The 20,286-nt window shown below is 58.3% G+C and overlaps 3 protein-coding genes across 3 annotated transcripts in view; 1 reads left to right on the top strand and 2 right to left on the bottom strand.

Annotated features, from left to right (window-relative positions):
* Positions 1 to 843, bottom strand: part of GRK1 (G protein-coupled receptor kinase 1) — a 14,476-nt gene extending 13,633 nt beyond the window's left edge. The window contains exon 1 of the mRNA XM_037887278.2: positions 829 to 843. Within this exon, the coding sequence (XP_037743206.1) occupies positions 829 to 843 (15 nt within the window). The remainder of the gene's footprint in view (positions 1 to 828) is intronic.
* A 1,108-nt stretch (positions 844 to 1,951) lies between these two features.
* TP53 (tumor protein p53) lies at positions 1,952 to 13,578 on the bottom strand. The gene is made up of 11 exons (XM_037887251.2): positions 13,427 to 13,578; positions 7,455 to 7,540; positions 7,122 to 7,173; positions 6,435 to 6,659; positions 6,000 to 6,186; positions 5,686 to 5,798; positions 5,420 to 5,529; positions 4,912 to 5,063; positions 3,096 to 3,175; positions 2,708 to 2,820; positions 1,952 to 2,350 (listed from the first exon to the last, which is right to left on the bottom strand). The coding sequence occupies exons 2-11, from the start codon at positions 7,526 to 7,528 to the stop codon at positions 2,263 to 2,265; spliced, it is 1,194 nt and encodes a 397-aa protein (XP_037743179.1). The 5' UTR covers positions 7,529 to 7,540; positions 13,427 to 13,578; the 3' UTR covers positions 1,952 to 2,262.
* Positions 13,579 to 14,084: 506 nt separating this feature from the next.
* LOC119564565 (thialysine N-epsilon-acetyltransferase) lies at positions 14,085 to 19,712 on the top strand. The gene is made up of 6 exons (XM_037887253.2): positions 14,085 to 14,456; positions 15,478 to 15,529; positions 15,799 to 15,882; positions 16,410 to 16,508; positions 17,313 to 17,353; positions 19,344 to 19,712. Exons 1-6 carry the CDS (start codon positions 14,394 to 14,396, stop codon positions 19,515 to 19,517), a joined length of 513 nt encoding a protein of 170 aa, XP_037743181.1. The 5' UTR covers positions 14,085 to 14,393; the 3' UTR covers positions 19,518 to 19,712.
* The last annotated feature ends 574 nt before the right edge of the window (positions 19,713 to 20,286 follow it).

Below are 20,286 nucleotides of genomic sequence, written 5' to 3'. Positions count from 1 at the left end.
AACCCATTCCAGTGCTTCCCCATCCTCCTCGTGAAATAGTGTTTCCGAATATCCAACCTAGACCTACCCCACTGCAACTTGAGACCATTGCTCCTTCTTCTGTCATCTGCCACCGCTGAGAACAGCCGAGCTCCATCCTCTGTGGAACCCCCTCAGGTTGTTGAAGGCTGCAACCAAATGCCCCCTCATTCTTCTCTTCTGCAGACTAAATAACCCCAGTTCCCTCAGCCTCTCCTCGTAAGTCATGTGCCCCAACCCCTGATCATTTCGTTGCCCTCCCGTGGACTCTCTCCAATTTGTCCACATCCCTTCTGCAGTGGGGGGCCCCAAACTGGACACAGTACTCCAGATGAGGCCTCACCAATGTCGAATAGAGGGGAACGATCACGTCCCTCGATCTGCTGGCAATGCCCCTACGAATACATCCCAAAAGGCCATTGGCCTTCTTGGCAACAAGGGCACACTGCTGACTCATATCCAGCTTCTCGTCCACTGTAACCCCTAGGTCCTTTTCCGGAGAACTGCTGCCGAGAGATTCGGTCCCTAGTCTGTAGCGGTGCCTGGGATTCTTCCGTCCTAAGAGCAGGACTCTGCACTTGTCCTTGTTGAACCTAATCAGATTTCTTTTGGCCCAATCCTCCAATTTGTCTAGGTCCCTCTGTATCCTATCCCTGCACTCCAGCGTATCTACCTCTCCCCGCAGCTTAGTGTCATCTGCAAACTTGTTGAGGGTGCAGTAACCCCCGTCCTCCAGATCGTTGATAAAGATGTTGAACGAAACCGGCCCCAGGACCGACCCCGTTACTTTTTCAACAGACGTCCAGGTACTTGAAGTCTCTCCATTACTACCAGGTCTTGGGATATTTCCGTTAGATGGTTATGTCGTAGGGAGCATCTTCACTGGGGGGTTTCGAAAGGTGGCTGGATGGCTGTCTGTCTTGGATGGCTTAAACCAGGGATGGGCAAACTTTTTGGCCCAAGGGCCACATCTGGGTGTGGAAATTGTATGGCAGGCCATGAATGCTCATGAAATTGGGGGGTTGGGGTGTGGGAGGGGGGTGATGGCTCTGGGGTGGGGCCAGAAATGAGTTCAGGGTGCGGGAGGGGGCTCTGGGCTGGGGCAAGGGGTGTGGGAAGGGGTCCAGGCTCCGCCTGGGGGTGTAGGCTCTGGGGTGGGGTTGGGGAGTTGCGGGTGCAAGAGGGTGCTCTGGGCTGGGATCGAGGGGTTCAGAGGGCGGGAGGGGGATCAGGGCTGGAGCAGGGGGTTGAGGTGCAGGAGGGGGTCAAAGGTGCAGGCTCCGGGTAGCCTTTTCCTCAAGAAGCTCTTGGAAGCAGCGTCATGTTCCCCGGCTCCTACACGGAGGCGCCGCCAGGTGGCTCTGCGTGCTGCCCCGTCCGCAGGCGACACCCCTGCAGCTCCCATTGGCCACGGTTCTCGGCCAATGGGAACTGCAGGGGCAGCACTTGGGGTGGGGGCAGCATGTAGAGCCCCCTGGCTGCTCCTATTCGTAGGAGCCCTATGGCGCTCTGTTAAAATGCCTCACCCACCTAATCTTCCTTAATCGGTGGGCTACCGGAGACCTCACCCCCCTAGTTGATTCGTTGACACCAGAAACTGGACCCGGGCTCCAGCCGCAGGCCGAATCCAGAGGTAAAATAACCTTCCTGCTCCAGATTCTTGTCGACACGTCGCCTCTCGCGCCCGAATCACCAAGCTGGGGGTCAGCGACCCCTCCCCACCATCCGTGGGCCACCCGGGTTTCCTCCCAGGGCACCGAGAATTAATCCCGCCGGGGCCTAAGACCCGGATCCCAACTGGCACCGCGCCCCGCTCGAGGCCGAGCCCCCCGCCCAGCCCATTCAAATGTTAATTAACTCAGCCCCCCCCAGCTAACTGGCCCTTGACCCCGCCCCCCCCCACCCTCACACATAGGGAGGGGGAGGCGGCGGCTAAGAAAGAGTTGGATTTATTGTATAAAAAGTTGATATAAAAGTTTGCTGGCAGGGGCGGGGGCACAGAGCAGCGCAGGGGCGGGGTCATGGGACCAGGGGGTGGGGTCACAGGACCAGGGGGCGGGGTCCTCAGTACGATGGGAACAAATCTTCCCGCCCCGCCCCCATCCTGAGAAGTGAGGGCCGGGGGAAGGAACCGTCAGGCTGACCCTGCCCCCCTGGGGAGAGAGGGACTTTGTAAAAAGCTGGCAGTGGAAACTAGCTTAGTGCAAGACAGGACAGGGTGGGGGAGGGGTCCGGAGGGGGGGATTATTCAGAATCCTCCTCCTTCACCAGCAGCCTCTTTCCACTCCGAGGCAGCAGCCCGTCCCCCGGCTCCTTCCGGGTCTTCAGCAACCTGCCCCGGGGAGAGAAGGAAGAGATTCAGAGCTGGGGAGAGAACCCAGGAGTCCTGGCGCCCAGCCCCCCCCTGCTCTAAGCACCAGCCCCCACTCCCCTCCCAGAGCTGGGGAGAGATCCCAGGAGTCCTGGCTCCCAGCACCCCTGCTCTAACCACCAGCCCCCACTCCCCTCCCAGAGCTGGAGAGAGAACCCAGGAGTCCTGAGAGGACCCTTAGCCCCCCTCCTCCTTTGCAGCTAGGCCCCGCCTCCTTCCATCAGAGGGGGGAGCTTCCTTTGGTACAGCTAGGCTCAGCCCCCCCAGGAGGCAGGCTGGCCCCCTCCCTTCCCAGCCAGGGCCCCGCCCCCTTTCCACCTGGAGGGTGTGGGGTTCCGGTGACTCTCCGGCTCCCCCTGCTGCTTGGCGGCCACCATCTCCAGGGCGTCATTGATTTCCTTCAGCATCATGTACCGTTTGCGCCCGCGAACCTGGTGGGGGGGAGAGAAAGAAAGAGGCCAGGGGGAGGGTCAGACTCCCCTCCCCCACAGGACAGGCCAACCCCCCTCCAGTGCCCTCCACTCCCAGATCCCCTCAAATTGCATACAGGATGGATGGACCCCACTCCCCTGCCAGAGCTGGGGATAGAACACAGGAGTCCTGGCTCTCAGCCCTCCCTGCTCTAACCACTAGAGCCCACTCCGCTCCCAGAGCCAGGGAGAGAAGCCAGGAGTCCTGAACCCCCAATTTCCCCACCAGGACTCACCTCGAGGAGGAAGACCTCTTTCTCAGGGGACACCACCCGCTTCTTGGGGTTCTCAGCTGTTTCCATGCTGGCCTGGAGAGCTGCGGGGGGTAGGAAAAGCACATGTCAAGCCCTTCACCCCCTGGGAAAGTCACGCTGCCCTATTCTGGGGAATAAGTATTGAACGAGCTTCAGAAAGTTAAAGCTTTATAACCGCCAAAACCCCCAAATTGTCTTCAGCACCGGTCAAAAATATTACCAAGTAAATATCCTCAATCCTACTCTCAACAGATCGCAAGAGCATCCTTCCTGCTGGAGAATTTATTGGTGTTTGATTGAAGAATATTGACTTTAGTTTGCCTATCTGCCAATTTCTACTGTTGATGGAAATATTTGGTCATTGGCTTGCGTGGGCGAGGCGAATGGACGTTTACTGACATTTCCCGAAAAAACTTTAATCCTTCCAAGCCCATAAATAGATTAGAAAGGCAGAAGAACGGATCATTGACGGTTGTAGGAGAAGTGTGATCAATGGGTCCGACCGACAGAAGAATGGATCATTGATGGTTGTAGGAGAAGTGTGATCAATGGGTCCGACCGACGGAAGAATGGATCATTGATGGTTGTAGGAGAAGTGTGATCAATGGCTCCGACCGACGGAAGAACGGATCATTGATGGTTGTAGGAGAAGTGTGATCAATGGGTCCGACCGACAGAAGAACGGATCATTGATGGTTGTAAGAGAAGTGTGATCAATGGGTCCGACCGACGGAAGAACGGATCATTGATGGTTGTAAGACAAGTGTGATCAATGGGTGCGACTGACGGAAGAACGGATCACTGATGGTTGTAAGACAAGTGTGATCAATGGGTCCGACCGATGGAAGAATGGATCATTGATGGTTGTAAGACAAGTGTGATCAATGGGTCCGACCGACGGAAGAATGGATCATTGATGGTTGTAGAAGTGTGATCAATGGGTCCGACCGACGGAAGAACGGATCATTGATGGTTGTAAGACAAGTGTGTCAATGGGTCCGACCGACGGAAGAATGGATCATTGATGGTTGTAAGACAAGTGTGATCAATGGGTCCGACCGACAGAAGAATGGATCATTGATGGTTGTAGGAGAAGTGTGATCAATGGGTCCGACCGACGTAAGAATGGATCATTGATGGTTGTAAGACAAGTGTGTCAATGGGTCCGACCGACGGAAGAACGGATCATTGATGGTTGTAAGACAAGTGTGTCAATGGGTCCGACCGACGGAAGAATGGATCATTGATGGTTGCAGGAGAAGTGTGATCAATGGCTCCGACCGACGGAAGAATGGATCATTGATGGTTGTAGGAGAAGTGTGATCAATGGCTCCGACCGACGGAAGAATGGATCATTGATGGTTGTAAGACAAGTGTGATCAATGGGTCCGACCGACAGAAGAATGGATCATTGATGGTTGTAAGACAAGTGTGATCAATGGCTCCGACCGAATGGATCATTGATGGTTATCGGTAAATGGAATAAAAAATCTTGGTGAAATTTCTATTATTCCCAGGTGGAATTGTTAAGCACTAATGCACGTCAGACTGGCCAATCAAGTTGGGTCGATTTCAGCTTCGACGTCTAGCTGGTGCTGAATTAAGGACATTGACTCCCATTTGGGTAAGTCCCTATTGGCCCCACCCCCTCAGGGGCCCCACCCCCATCCTCTTGGCCCCTCCCTTCACACTCACCTTTGGCTCCACCCCCTGAGAACCTCACACTTCCCCTTCCACCTGCCCGCTCAGATCCCCACCCCAAACTCCTTTCAGTTCCTGGGCCCGCCTCCACACTCACCCCTCTTGGCTCTGGCCCCTTTGAGGGTCCCGGCCCCGCTAAGGACCCTGCCGGTCAATTTCTTTTGGAAATTCTCCTCCTCTGTCCTGCGGTCCCGTCCGGGGCAGGCGCAGACTCGAACCTCGAAACATCGGCGCCCCAGGAGCTGCCCGCTGCGCCGGAAGGGTAGAGAACGGACATTAGACACAGACAGGAACCCAAGAGTCCTGGGTCCCAGCCCTCCCCTCTCCAATCTCACTCCCCTCCTGAAGCCAGGGATAGAACCCAGGAGTCCTGGCTCCATAGCACCTCCCGAATCTCACTCCCCTCCGGGAGCTGGGGATAGAACCCAGGAGTCCTGGCTCCCAACCCAACAGCTCCCCAATGCCTCGTGGCTGAATGGGGGTACACAGGTTGTGGGGGGTGGTCAGTTCTCTCCCAAGTGCTGGTCCCCGAGGGGAGGCAACTCCAGCCCCGGCAGGGGGCTGAGAGGCGGGGGCCCGTGGAGGGCTGGTTGGGGGGCACTTACTGCTTGCCCTCCAGAGTGATGATGGCCAGGATGGGGCGCCGGTTCATGCCCCCCATGCAGGAACTGTTGCACATGAAGTTATACAGCACGGTGGTGCAGTCGGACCCCACCTGCAGGGCAGAGAGGGAATTGCAATGATGCCAGGGGCCCCCAGAGGGGACAGGCCCTGTGCCCCATTCCCCACCCCCCTGAGCCAGCCAGTCCCCGCCCTGGGGCCGGATGGGAGCCAGTGCCCCCTGGAGGGGACAGGCCCCATGTCCAGGTACCTGGGGCGTCTCGTAGGGCACCGTGACACTCTGGCGCTTGGTGTTTTCATCGTCGTGGTAATGTGCCTGCTGGTTCCCCTCGATCCGGATCAGGTGCCGGGCTGGGGCGACCCCTGTCACGAGAGACGAGGGGGCAACTCAAGGGGGGACATCTCTGGGCCCCATATCCCCACTCCCTAACATCCAGCCTTCTCCTCCGGCAGATCAGAGCCAGTACTCCCCATCCCAAGATCCCCTCAGCTGGGTTTCACACACATACACCCCTGCAGCAGGGAGTTCCACAGGTCGTCACCCTCCCCAGCCACGCCCCTCACCATCGCTGTACTCCATGCAGCGCTCGTGGTGGGGGCAGCGTCTCACCACCTCGGCCACGTGCTCCGATTTCTTGTAGACGGCCGTGGCCCGGACGATGGAACCGGGCGGGGGCTGGCTGGCCATCTTGATCTGCACGGGGCAGGTCTTCGCCAGCTGGCAGAAGAGCTTGTTCAGCTCCGGGGAGTACTGTGGGGGTACGGAGATGGGGGTCAGCAGGGGGCGCTTTCCCCTGGCAGGCAGGGCTGGCCCCAGGGCAGCACTAGGGGGTGCGGTGGGGCAGGGGGCTCAGTAGGGGACGCCCTCCCCGGCAGGCAAGGCTGGCCCCAGGGCGGCGCTAGGGGGCGCTGTGGGGCAGGGAGCAGGGCGGGGGCTCATTTGGGTTGCTTGCCCCCCAGTCCTCCCTAGAATGCTGCTTCCCCCAGCCAGGTCCTTACGGTACAGGTGACGGACTTGGCGGTCCCTGACTGCTGGAAGGTCAGCTCGAATCCATGCTCCCCAGCGTAATCCTCGGTGGAGGGGACGGTGGAAGAGGTGGGAGGCGGCTCCGGGGCCGGCCCGGGGAACTCCCAGCCCTCGTCGCTCCCCCCAGCCTGCGGGAGCAGGAGGGAGGGGTCCGCCGAGTCAGACAGGCCCAGGCCCAGGTCCGGGTCCGGGAGGCTCTGTGGGGGAGACATGGCGAGCGAAGGGTTAATGCCACAGCCCAGGCTCCCCCCACACCCCCAACCGACCTCAGCCCCCCACAGAATCCTCTGCCCCCTCCCTCAACCCTGCCTTCTACCTCGGATCCAGCCAGCCCCACGGCCTCCCGGCCCCCAGCCCCGCACCATACCCCTGCTGTTCCCCCATGTCCCACTGCACCCATAGTCCCCCCACTGCCCTCCAGCCCCCTGAGTCCACCCTGGTGTGTTAGAGCAGGGGGGAGCTGGGAACCAGGACTCCTGGGTTCTCTCCCCGGCTCTGGGAGGGGAGTGGGGGCTGGTGGGTTAGAGCAGGGGGAGCTGGGAGCCAGGACTCCTGGGTTCTCTCCCCGGCTCTGGGAGGGGAGTGTGGCCAAGGGGGTGGGGGCGCGGCTGAGAGACAGGACTCCTGGGTTCTATTCCCCACTGGCCCCCAGCACTTACAAACAGCTCCTGGTTCTCCGGTGCTGTGGGATCCACATTGGTGGGCTGCAGCCTATTGAGAGAGACAAGAAAGGTAAAAATTTGTGTGTGGGGGGGGATCCCAGCTGTCCCCTCCGCCCCCCGCACCATGCAAGCGGAACCCAGCTCTGCTCTGCCCCTCTCTGAGCTCACCACACCTAAATTACCAGGGGTTTGGGGCATGCAGGGGCAGGTATTGAGAAGGGAAAGGGGGACGATTATGTTAGGGAAGGCGGGGTGAAGCCCGGGGTGGTGGGGGAGCTAACAATCTGGGTGGAGGGGGCAAGGAGCGAGGGGGGTCCCCCCGACACTTACATCATGCTCCACCAATCGGAGAAGCTCTCCTGGCTCAGGGGTGGCTCCAGCCCGGGGTCCAACATCGGCTCCATTCTAGCTGTTCCCTAGAGGTAGGGTGACAATCAGAGAGAAGGGTTAAGGTGAAATTGAAAGTTGGGGTGAAATCAGAGACAAGGGTTAAGGTGAAATTAGAGATAAGGGTTAAGGTGAAATTGGAGGTTGAGGTTAGGGTGAAATCAGAGATAAGGGTTAGGGTGAAACTGAAAGTTAGGGTGAAATTAAAGGTTAGGGTTAGGATGAAATTGAAGGTTAGGGTAAAATCAGAGCTAAGGGTTAGGGTGAAATTAGAGATAATAATGGTTAGGGTGAAATCAGAGGAAAGGGTTAAAGTGAAATTGAAGGTTAGGGTTCGGGTGAAATCAGAGATAAGGGTTAAGGTGAAATTAGAGATAAGGGTTCGGGTAAAATCAGAGATAAAGGTTAGGGTGAAATTGAAAGTTAGGGTGAAATTAGAGATAAGGGTTCGGGTGAAATTGAAGGTTAGGGTTAAGGTGAAATTAGAGATAAGGGTTAGGGTGAAGGCAAGGGCAGGTGAGAGGGGTCAGGGTTTGGAGAGGGGTAGCAGGATTCGAGTTACCCCTCTTGTTCCTAGAGGTATGAATCTGGCTGGATTAAAAACACATTTTGTACACCCAGCTTCCGAAGTCGCTCTGTAGGGCGGCCCCGGCCCCCCTCTCTATTTCCCGCTCTGCCAATCTCCTGCCTGATGCAGTGTCACACAACTGTCCAGACCCATCGAGAAAAACTCCGCACAGTGTGGGGCCCAGATCCCTGCAGGACCCCACTTGGGAAGCCCCCCCAATTTGAGCATGCATCCGCTGGGGACCAGGTCTGTCCACCGGGGAACGCTATTCATAACGGCGTTGTGCTATTTTGAATCCCAACTCCAGTTACCTTTACGAACCTGACTTTCAAAAGGTTTGTTTGACAAGGCCCATTTCCCATAAAGCCCCATTGATGGGCTTTAATTATATCTCTAGCCCTTCCTCAGCTGAATCCCGTAGCAGCTGACGGGCCTACATCCGGGGCATCCCCCTTTCGGCACAACATCAGCACTATTCTGGAATTTCCCCGGCCTTGCAAGATTTATTATGTATTAACATTGGCGAGCCAGAGACCTCCCTCGGCCAACTCGATGGGAACTCTTGGATACCAGTTATCCCGGTCTGCTGTTGATGTTGATCTGGAGTGGATGATGCTTAATATCAAATAACCTCCTTGGTTAGTAACAGGCCAGAAAGTACCTCATCAGCCTCATGTGACATGGATACATCATCCTGCTCCTTCCCAAACACAGAACACCAATGTTTATTGATCGCTTTGCCCATCTTTGCATCATTAACTGTTTTACTCTTTGCATCTAGCTTTACTCTTTGCATCTACAATTTCTTCTGCTCCTAATATATACTTTAAAACACTCCTTATTGTCCTTCACCCTGCCAGCTTTTTTCGTCTCATGTCTTTAGCTTCCCTTAGCAATTTCCTACACGTCATAACTTCTAATTGATGGCAATCTATTTCCCCCCCTTTTTTCCCACTTGTTGTACGTTGCTTTTGTTTATTTCTAATGGCTGCCTTCATCGCTAACACAGGATGGGCATTTAGCCAAATTTATTTCTGTCTCTTGCTGGCAGCTTTTGTGGATTTTTAAAGAACTCCCAATTCTCATATTTCTGTCTACACTTTTCCTCCCAGCTCAGAATTTTCCTCCGCTTTGGGAAACTAGCAGTATTAAGTGTGCATCTTACTGATGAGGAGCATCATCTGTTTGCCCATATTGAATGTAACCAGGTCACAAACACGGGTCCATAGGCAACCACCAGCTTCCAGGCCAGAGATTAATTCATCTTTATTCATCATAGCGAAGTCCAAAATAGAGACGCCTCGTGGTGGGTGCAATGGTGCTTGTGTTAGAAAAATACCGGCTAGTGGTTAGAGCAGGGGGGCTGGGAGCCAGAATTCCTGGGTTCTATTCATGGCTTTGGGAGGGGAGTGGGGTCTGATGATTAGGGCGGGGGGGCAGGGGCTGGAAGTGAAAGTCTCTGCTACTTTCCCCTCCCACATCAGAGTGGGGTTTGGCGCAGACGCAGGGGGAGCCGCGCACCAGGCTGGGGACTGGGCCTTTGTGCACAGGAACATGGGGCTGGAAGGGACCTGGGGGGTCACTAAGTCCCCTTTCCCTCCCCTCCCCTGCTCCTCCCTCTTTCCCCCCACTCCTCCCACCCCCTCCCCCACCTGGTTCCCACCCTCTCCCTGCCTGTCTCCCCCACTCCTCCCTCCCCTCTCCTGCTCCTGCTCCTCCCCCTGTCCCCCCAGTCCTCCCACCCTCGCCTGCCTACCCCCCCCACTCCTCCCCCGCCTGGCCCCCACTCCTCCCTCCCCCACCTGGTTCCCACCCTCTCCCTGCCTGTCTCCCCCACTCCTCCCTCCCCTCACTTGCTCCTTCCCCTCGCTCCCCCTGCCCCCCACTTCTCCCTTCCTCGTTTGCCCCCCGCCTCCTCCCCTGCCTGTCCCCCCTCTTCCCTCCCCCACCTCCCCACCCTCTCCTGCCTGTGCCCCCCACTCCTCCCTCCCCCGCCTCCCTTCCCTCACCCCACTGCTCCCACCCCCTGCCTGTCCCCCCTCCCTTCCCTCGACCCATTGCCCCACCCACTCCTGCTTGTCGCCCCGCCCACTCGACGTTCTCAGAACGTTCCAGGCAGCCCGAGGGAGGGAGAGGCACAGGGCGGGCCATACCATTCCTGCCGGAGAGGGGGACGACGCCTTCAAGACCCTCCCAATAGCTCAAGGTTTAACGCACACACACCCCGCCCTTGTGCACGGAGCTTGGGTGGGGAGCCCCCCTCCCCTTCCCGCTATGTACCTGGCGCCTCCAACCCTGTGAACATCCTCCCCGCACATACACTTTGTCTGCTCCCCCCCGTTTCGCATAATGGTGCCTTCCAATGGCAAGGGTAAGAGAGGGCAGGCGGGCCCTACCATTCTGGAAACGGGGAAGGGGTGTGTGTATTTGAAAAGGTTCAAATCCTTTCAAATTCGGGGGCGACAGACCCATCCCTCATGGAATACAGACAGACAACAATCGGGGAGGGGGACTGCTCAGGACGGGGGGAACAAGGCCCCCCCCTTAAAATTATAGCGCTCCCCCTCCATTAAACACAATGGGCTGGTCCAGGATGAACCAAGACTGGAATGGAGGAAGGGGGGGAGCCAAAGTCCTTCCTGGCTGAGACACGCCCCCTCCTCTCTCGGGAGAAACCAAAATAGCCCCAGAGAGAGAGGCTGGCGCTGCATGGTTTAGCCCTTTCTGCTGCCCTCCCCCATGCACCCCCCCACTGCTCCAGCCAGGGCCCCTATGTACCCCCATCCCATTGCCCCACCCCCAGCCAGGGTCCCATGCACCCCCCCACTGCTCCAGCCAGGGCCCCTATGCACCCCCATCCCATTGCCCCACCCCCAGCCAGGGTCCCATGCACCCCCCCACTGCTCCAGCCAGGGCCCCTATGCACCCCCATCCCATTGCCCAACCCCCGGCCAGGGTCCCATGCACCCCCCACTGCTCCAGCCAGGGCCCCTATGCACCCCCATCCCATTGCCCCACCCCCAGCCAGGGTCCCATGCACCCCCCCACTGCTCCAGCCAGGGCCCCTATGTACCCCCATCCCATTGCCCCACCCCCAGCCAGGGTCCCATGCACCCCCCACTGCTCCAGCCAGGGCCCCTATGCACCCCCATCCATTGCCCAACCCCCAGCCAGGGTCCCATGCACCCCACCCCACTGCTCCAGCCAGGGCCCCCTATGCACCCCCATCCCATTGCCCCACCCCCAGCCAGGCCCCCAAGCACCCCCCACTGCTCCAGCCAGGGCTCCATGCAGCCCCCCAGTTCCCGAGACAGACACCCCCACCAAGTAATCCCCCCCGTGCACTGCCCTGTCCAGGCCCCTCCTGCATCCCCTCAAAATGTAGACACCCCCCACCCCACCCCCCCCGGTTTGCCAGGGACCCGCACACCCCACTCTTCATCAGGCCAAGATTCTGCACAAACCCTCCACCTCATTTAAGACGCTCCCTCCTTATCCACGCCGCCCCAGGATTCCATATCCCTCCCCCCACACCTCCCCACCCCCACCCACACACTTGGGGGTCCCCCTCGGGGGACACCTCTCCACCCTCATGGGCTACGGAGATGACCTGCCAGCCTCTGGATGTGCCCCCCACCCCCCAGGCCCTACAGAAAAACTGGACAGTGGGTGGCAAGATTGTTTTCATTGTTTCCTTGTCTCCCTGCTCCCCGGACTGTCTGTTCTCTGTCTCTTGTCCGACACTTAGACTGGGGGGGGCGGCAGGGAGCGTCTCTGTGTTCTGGATTCGTACAGCACCTGGCGCGGTCGGGGCCCGGTCCAAGACTGGGCCTAATGCAGGCCCTGTCACGATACAAATAAGGAGGAAGAATTAATCATCGGCCCAAGTCCTCCGGTCACCTTCCAGGATGGCCGGGGCAGGGGGCTTGGCAGGAGATTCCCTCCCTTTCCCTCCGCTATCTCCCCCACCCTGATCTAGATGTTCAGGGGGGGCCGAACCCCGCAGATCGCAGCGTTCCAGGGGTCAGGACCCCCGCGGATCAGAATGTTGCGTTGGAACCCTGTGGAGCCGGAAGTTCCACAGATCAGGACACCCCCCCCCCCCCCGCCCCCCGGCAGATCTCAACATTCCATGGCCAGAACCCCGCCACCCCGATGTGCCACGGGCCGAGTCTATTCCCCGCCCCCCAATGGATCTTCATGTTCAACGGATCGGAACCCTCAGTGGATCTCAACGTTCCATGGACCGGAACCCTCAGTGGATCTCAAAGTTCCATGGACCGGAACCCCGCGGACCTCAACGTTCCATGGACCGGAACCCCGCGGACCTCAACGTTCCATGGACCGGAACCCCGCGGATCTCAGCGTTCCAGGGACTGGAACCCCGCGGACCTCAACGTTCCATGGACCGGAACCCCGCGGACCTCAACGTTCCATGGACCGGAACCCCGCGGACCTCAGCGTTCCGGGGACCGGAACCCCGCGGATCTCAGCGTTCCGGGGAATGGAACACCATGGAGCTCAATGCTCCACGGATCAGAACCCTCAATGGATCTCAACATTTAATGGATCAGAACCCCGCAAGATCTCGGTATTCCACGGACCGGAACCCTATGGATCTCGACATTCCACAGATCGGAACCCCGCGGATCTCAACATTCCACAGACCGGAACCCCGTGGATCTCAACATTCCACAGACCGGAACCCCGCGGATCTCAATGTTCCACGGACCGGAACCCCGCAGATCTCGACGTAACACGGACCCAACCTCGCAGAGCTCAGTGCTCCACGGATCAGAACCCTCAGTGGGGAACCTCCACGTTCTAGGGGCCGGAACCCCGCGGATCTCAACATTCCACGGGCCGGAACCCCGCGGATCTCAACATTCCACCGATCGGAACCCTGCGGATCTCAGCATTCCACCGATCGGAACCCTGCGGATCTCAGCATTCCACCGATCGGAACCCTGCGGGTCTCAACATTCCATGGGCAGGAACCCTGCGGGTCTCAACATTCCATGGGCAGGAACCCTGCGGGTCTCAACATTCCACCGATCGGAACCTCGCAGATCTCAACGTTCTACCGACCGGCCCCCCGCGGATCCCAGCGCCCCCGGGGTGCTCCGCCTCCCCCCTTTTGAGCCGGAGCCAGACCAGAAGTGCTTTCATGACTCAGACCCTGATTCATAACCTCACAGCTTCACCCCAGCCCGGTCTCGGCTCAGCTCTCGGGCCAACTTCACGGCCTCCCCCAGCCCCGTGCCTGACTCCAGCCGGGCGGGGGAGGGGGGCGCCCGCCATCATCGCCACCCCGCACCGAGCCCCCTCCCAGCCCCCCAAAAGTCACCTCCGCGGAGATCTCCACTCCAGTCTCTCTCCCGGGCACTTTGCATCCACATGCACGAGTTGGGGATTTCCCGGCGGCCCAGGATGCATTGCGCCGCTGCCTTGGCCACGTGACCGTGGGCACGGTGAGGCCATGGTCGCCATCTTTACTGTGGACAAAAAAAAAGAAAAAGTGGCTGGGCCGTGCTGGTTTCTGGGAGCCAGGACTTCTGGGTTCTCTCCCCGGCTCTGGGAGGGGAGTGGGGGCTGGTGGGATAGAGCAGGGGCGGCTGGGAGCCAGGACTCCTGGGTTCTCTCTCCGGCTCTGGGAGGGGAGTGGGGGCTGGTGGGTTGGAGCTCGGGGGGCTGGGAGCCAGGACTCCTGGGTTCTCTCCTCGGCTCTGGGAGGGGAGTGGGGCCTAGTGGGTTGGGGCTGGGGCCAGGACTCCTGGGTTCTCTCCCTGGCTCCGGGAGGGGAGTGGGGGCTGGTGGGTTAGAGCCGGGGGTGGGGCTGGGGGCCAGGACTCCTGGGTTCTCTCCCTGGCTCTGGGAGGGGAGTGGGGGCTGGTGGGTTAGAGCTGGGGGGGGCTGGGACTCCTCCACCCCAGTGGGAATTATCCACAGGCCGGAGGTAGCTCTCAGAGCTCTGATTCCCTGGTATGGGGGGGGTGGCCCTTGTTACCACCCCAGCTGCCAATGGCTTCTCAGGACCCAGCGGCAGGGGGTGGGAATAAGGGGTTCACACGGGATCTTTCACCCCGGCACGGTGCCCTGCTCGCTTGTCTTCCCATCCCCCAGCGTGTGGTTTCATCTGAGCCGCCGGCTTCCCGGACTTGGGAATTCCCCCCCATCCGGCTCGGCAGCCAGATCCTGATCTTGTGGGGAGGAAGGGGGGGCCTGGACGGCTGTAAATCCCTGCGCTATATAGATCGCAGGTGGCAGGCTGGAAGGCCACACCCAGCCCCATCGCCCGCCGGCCCCGGGTGGCCATGGAGTGCGTCGTCCGCCCGGCCCAGAGCACCGACTGCGACCACGTCATGGCCATGATCCGTGTGAGCTGCTGTGGGGCTGGGGTGGGGGCTGCTGGGGGCATCAGGATGCCGGGGTTCCCTTCCTGAGTGACTTTGCTCCCCTGGAAATGTTCTGTGCCTCAGTTTCCCCAGAGGCGGGGAACAATCCGTGCTCTGTTAATTCATCAATGCCTTGCCCCATCCGTCCGTCCCTACACAGCTAATCTTATCTCTCCATCCCCAGACAACAACCCACAGTGTTAGGGTCCCCCCGCCCACCCTGAGTCTCGCTTGTTCCCGGGGTCTCTGTGTCACGGAGTCCCCGGGCGATGCTCTGGAACTGCTCCCTACGAAGCCAGGCAGGACTCTGGGGCAGTCGCCTTTCTGGGAGCAGCCTGTCGGCAGGACACACAGCTCACACAGCTTCCACCTTCCTGGGTCTGACCTTGGAGCATTCAGCATCTTCTGCCCCTCCGTGTGCTTCCCCCAGTGAGTCCACCCATGTGGGGTCCTGGGGAAGCCAGAGGGTCCTGCCCCCCAACTCCGCAGTCAGACGGGACTCTCAGCCAGCCAGTAAAACAGAGGTTTATTAGACGAAAGGAACATGGTCTAACACAGAGCTTGTAGGTGCAGAGAACAGGACCCCTCAGCTGGGTCCATTTTGGGGGGCAGTGAGCCAGACAACCCCGTCTGCCCTTCACTCCATGTCCCAGCCAGCCCCAAACTGAAACTCTCTCCAGCCCCGCCCTGCTCTAGGCTTTGTCCCTTTCCCGGGCCAGGAGGTCACCGGATTCCTTTGTTCTCCAACCCCTTTAGCTCTCACCTTGCAAGGGGGAAAGGCCCAGGTCATCAGCTGCCAGGAAACAGGGTGTCGGCCATTGTCTGTGTCCAGACCCCTTCACACACCTGCCCTCCAGGGCTCTGCAATGATCATACACCCTTATCCCACCCCCTAGATACTTAAGAACTGCATAGGGGAAACTGGGGCACCCCCACACTATTCAGAGGAAACATTAAGAACAGTTCTGCTTCGTCATGCTCTGGCTCTGTTTGTTCCCCCCAGGAGATTGCCGAATATCATAACGAGCTGGACAAGGTGACAATCAACTCCCAGGGTGAGCCAGACAGTGGGGGGCCGGGCGTGAGGAGGGGACACCCCCAAACTCAGCCTGATCCCCCCGAACTCACTTTGACCTCCCAACCTTCCCTGGAAACCTCCCCCAAATTCACCCCTCTGGCCCCCTTCTGGCCTTCCCCCCCAAACTTCCCCCGAACTCCCAGTTTTCCCCAATCTCATCCCTGACCCCCCCCCCCCCCAATCCTTCCCACCGCCACCCCAAACTCCTCCCCACACCTGTTGTCCGTCTGCTCCATTTCTCTGTAGTGTTGAGGGCTGACGGGTTTGGAGGGGACCCCTTCTACCAATGTCTCGTAGCAGAACTGGCCCCGGAGCAAGAAGACAAGCAAGGTACGTAAATTCATAATCCTCGCTCCGGTGTCAATCAGGAGTCACTCCGGTGTCAATCAGGAGTCACTCCGGTGTCAATCAGGAGTCACTCTACTGGAGTGCACAGGACTGCTTCCCCTCTAGCTCACTCCGGTGTCAGTCAGGAGTCATTCTTCTGGAGTTCACATGGCCATTTCCCCTCTTGCTCACTCCATTATCATACTGGAGTCAATAGGTCCAATTCCCCTCTCGCTCACTCTGGTGTCTATCAGGAGTCACTCCAGTGGAGTCAACGGGGCCAATTCCTGTCTCAATCGCTCCGGGGTCAATCAAGAGTCACTCCATTGGAGCCAGCGATCTGGATCCTGAGCTGGCGTGAACCCAGAGTAGTTCTGACTCTGCGGCTTTATCCCCGTCTTAAACCAGGTCCAACCCCGCCTCTCGCTGGATCCGGACCTGGACCCCAGCTCCTGTGTGGTGCTCCCCCTGCCCAGTCCATCCCTACCCCACAGAGGCTGGCCCCTGTTTGATCCCTCTCTCTCCCCCAGGTCACCTAATCGGCTACACCTTATTCTTCTTTGGCTACAGTATGACCTCCGGCCGCATCGTCTACGTGGAGAATCTATATGTGGTCTCTGAGTTCAGAGGTAGGGTGCCATGCTGCATCCTTTGGGGAATGGGCCACGGCGGGGGAGAGGATGGGGAGCAGGAGGCAAAATCAGCCCCAGTGTGACTCCAGTGGAGTGACTCCTGATTGACTCCAGAGTGACTCCTGATTGACTCCTGATTGACTCCGGAGTGGAGTGAACAGCAGGAATCAGACTTGCAGTCAAGAGAGAAGGAAGAGCTTCTGCTGGTGCGTTTCGTAACTGTTCCAAGAGCCAGGATTGCTCAGCCAAGGGTCAAGGCTGCCCGCTCAGGATGACGGCCCCAGAAGACTCGACCCCCTCTGTTCAGGTCATGGCGATAATCTGCACCGCCGAGTCCATCAATGGTTAACGAGCCAGGTAACAGGGATGTGGAAAACAAAGCAGGGGAAATGTGACGTCGCCCAGTAGGATAGCTGTGTCCTCTTAATGTGAACTAACGCTCTCAATCTGGAGGCACTCCCCTGGAGTTCACAGAGCCGGTTCCCCTGTCGCTCAATCCGGAGTCAATCAGGAGTCACTCCGCTGGCGTTCACAGGACCATTTCCCCTCTTGCTCAATCCGGAGTCAATCAGGAGTCACTCCGCTGGCGTTCACAGGGCCATTTCCCCTGTCGCTCAATCCGGAGTCAATCAGGAGTCACTCTGCTGGCGTTCACAGGGCTGGTTCCCCTCTCATTCATCCCGGTTTTGAGGACGGAGAGAAGGGGAGGAGACTTTGGATGCTGATGGCGGGGGGGGTAGGGCAGTGCCCACATGGACCCGAATGAACTGTAACCCCCTTTGCCGGGCTTTGGCTCCCTAGGCCGGGGGATTGGGAAGAAGCTGCTGAGTGAAATGGCTAAGGTAAGATTTTACCCCCTCTCCCTCTGCCCCACCCCCCAGGTTCTCCCCCCAGCCCTCAGCCAACCCCAATGAGGGGGGGAGGGATAGCTCAGTGGGGGGAGGGATAGCTCAGTGGTTTGAGCATTGGCCTGCTAAACCCAGGGTTGTGAGTTCAATCCTTGAGGGGGCCATTTAGGGATCTAGGGCAAAAATTGGGGATCGGTCCTGCTTTGAGCAGGGGGTTGGACTAGATGACCTCCTGAGGTCCCTTCCAACCCTGATAGTCTATGATTCTATGAGGGGAGGGGATTGGCACACGGGATTTGGGCTGGAGTGTCAGGTGATCAGGCACAAACCCCGCCCCCTTCTCCTTCACCCCACCCAACCCATCCCAGAGGGGGTGGGGTGGCCCCCCACTGGGGTCAGCAGCGGGCCCCGGGGGACATGCTCTCAAGGTGCCACTCTCAGTAAAGCTGGATTAGGGGAGGCTGGGATGGATTAATATGTCTGGATTGGGATTAGGGGCAAATAGAGTTACCCTGTATTGGTGTAGATTAAGAAGTCTGGATTGGGATTGAAGGTAGGTTGGGGATAGATTAAGTGGTATGGATTGGGATTGGGGCAGACTGGTATAGATTAAGCAGTCAGTATTAGGGGTAGATTGGTGATGTATTAAAGAGCCTGGGTTGGGATTAGGGGCAGATTAGGGATAGATTAAACACTGTGGATTGTGTTTAGGGGTAGGTTGGGGTTAGATTAATCAGTCTGGATTGGGATTGAGGATAGGCTGGGGATTGATTATGTGGTTTGGATTGGGATTAGGGGTCGATTTGTATGGATTAAGCAGTCTGGATTGGGATTGGGGTAAACTGGGGACAGATTAAAGAGTCTGGATTGGGTTTTAGGGTCAGATTGGGGATAGAGTAAGAGGTCTGGTTTGGGATTCAGGCTAGATAATGTCGAGTTAAATAAAATGGACTGAATTAGAATTGGGGTTAGGTTTAGTTAAACACAATCTGGATTAATATTAGGATGTGATTTGTTTTCTTGATTTGGATTATGGATAGTTAGATAAAGGTACCCTGGGTTCAGAATATAATTGTATAGCTGTGTCATGGATTCAAATGTCGCGCCCATTCTTGGCCCTGCATAGTCCCTGGGGGGAGACCCCCTTCAGGGCGACAGCCCTTCTTGGCGGTCCACTCTCTCTCGGGGTTTAGTCCCCCCACCTCCTGGAATCACACCTCTCTGAGCCTTACCACGCCTGTCTCTCACCGTGGGCCCCCTCAGGGAGTCCCCTCGCTCTGGACCCCGGGACCTCCACTCCCAAACCCTCTTCTCTGGACCGGAGCGACTCTCAGCCAACGTAAAACAGGAGGGTTTATTGAGCGTTTAAACCCAGCACAGGGCCCTCGGGCCGAGCAACCCCCATCTCCAGGCTGTTGTCTGGGGGTCCCGGCAACCACATACCCTCTCTCACCACCTTGTTAAACTGAGGCGCTCCAAAAATCCCCAGTTTCGTCACAAGCTGTAGTCGGGATTTGGGTGACAGGACTCAATAGGTATAAGGGATTGAGAGTGGATTAAGTGGAGAGTGGATTAAGGCTAGTGTTATCTGGGGGAATCTGGATTAGGTGGAGATGGGGGAATCTGGATTAGGGTTAGAGGAGGAGTCAGCGTCAAGTGGAGAGGGTGGAATCTGGATTAGGGTTAGAGGTCGAGTAAGGATTAGGTTTCGATGGTGGAATCTGGATTAGGATAGGAACACAATGAGTCTGGGTTAGGATTAGAGGGCAGAATCATTTGGTCTTGGTTGAGTGTAGGACTTTGGACATCTGTATTAGGATTAGGGTTAGATTGGTATCTAGATTTGGATTAGGAGGGCCTGGATTGGGATTATGATTATACGGGGCTAGATTAGGTTGGTGAGATTTGTCCATGCATGGATGCGCCTTCCCTCTGACCCGTCTGCTCCCCAGTGCGCTGACCCGCTCCTCTCCCGTCGCGGCAGGTGGTGCTGGCCCGGGGCTGCACCGAGATGAAGTTCACGGTGGCGGCGTGGAACAGCCAGGCCCTGGCGTGGTACCGGCACCTCGGGGCCCAGGACAAGACGGAGGCGAGCGACTGGCACTGCTTCGAGCTGGGGGCCGAGGCCCTGCGCAAGCTGGCAGGGGACGGACGGTGATCTGGGGCCATGGGGAGCCGGGCTGGATACGGCCACTGGTGCCAAGCAGGGGCCACGGAGCTAAACCAGACGGAGCCCTCCGGGACCCATGGAGTCCTGCATCTGCACCCCACAGCCCTCCCTCCATCCATCCCACACAGCCCTCCATCCATCCTTCCATCCCTCCTTCCATCCCACACAGCCCTCCATCCCTCCTTCCATCCCTCCTTCCATCCCACACAGCCCTCCATCCATCCTTCTGTCCCTCCTTCCATCCCACACAGCCCTCCTTCCGTCCCTCCTTCCATCCCACACAGCCCTCCATCCCTCCTTCCGTCCCTCCTTCCATCCCACACAGCCCTCCATCCATCCCTCCTTCCGTCCCTCCTTCCATCCCACACAGCCCTCCATCCATCCCTCCTTCCGTCCTTCCATCCCACACAGCCCTCCATCCATCCTTCCATCCCTCCTTCCATCCCACACAGCCCTCCATCCATCCTTCCATCCCACACAGCCCTCCATCCATCCTTCCATCCCTCCTTCCATCCCACACAGCCCTCCATCCATCCTTCCATCCCTCCTTCCATCCCACACAGCCCTCCATCCATCCTTCCATCCTTCCATCCCACACAGCCCTCCATCCATCCTTCCATCCCTCCTTCCATCCCACACAGCCCTCCATCCATCTATTCATCCCTCCTTCCCCTACAGCCCTCCATCCCACACAGCCCTCCATCCCTCCTTCCATCCCACACAGCCTTCCATCCCTCCTTCCATCCCTCCTTCCCCT

The sequence above is a fragment of the Chelonia mydas genome, chromosome 28 (genome assembly GCF_015237465.2).
Source record: "Chelonia mydas isolate rCheMyd1 chromosome 28, rCheMyd1.pri.v2, whole genome shotgun sequence".
NCBI lineage: Eukaryota > Metazoa > Chordata > Testudines > Cheloniidae > Chelonia > Chelonia mydas.
The sequence above is the reverse complement of the archived record's forward strand: the minus strand, read 5'-3'. Positions and strand labels throughout refer to the sequence as shown.

Bases quoted from the DNA above. Each gene is read 5' to 3' on its own strand.
- TP53 (XM_037887251.2), bottom strand. From the start codon at position 7,528: ATGGAGCCGATGTTGGACCCCGGGCTGGAGCCACCCCTGAGCCAGGAG. The intron at 6,660-7,121 runs GTAAGTGCTGGG...TCTCCCCCACAG, and splicing joins CGGAGAACCAGGAGCTGTTT to AGCCTCCCGGACCCGGACCT. The intron at 3,176-4,911 runs GTGAGTGTGGAG...TACCCCCCGCAG, and splicing joins AGGGGCCAGAGCCAAGAGGG to CTCTCCAGGCCAGCATGGAA.
- LOC119564565 (XM_037887253.2), top strand. From the start codon at position 14,394: ATGGAGTGCGTCGTCCGCCCGGCCCAGAGCACCGACTGCGACCACGTC. The intron at 15,883-16,409 runs GTACGTAAATTC...TCTCTCCCCCAG, and splicing joins GGAGCAAGAAGACAAGCAAG to GTCACCTAATCGGCTACACC. The intron at 17,354-19,343 runs GTAAGATTTTAC...CCGTCGCGGCAG, and splicing joins TGCTGAGTGAAATGGCTAAG to GTGGTGCTGGCCCGGGGCTG.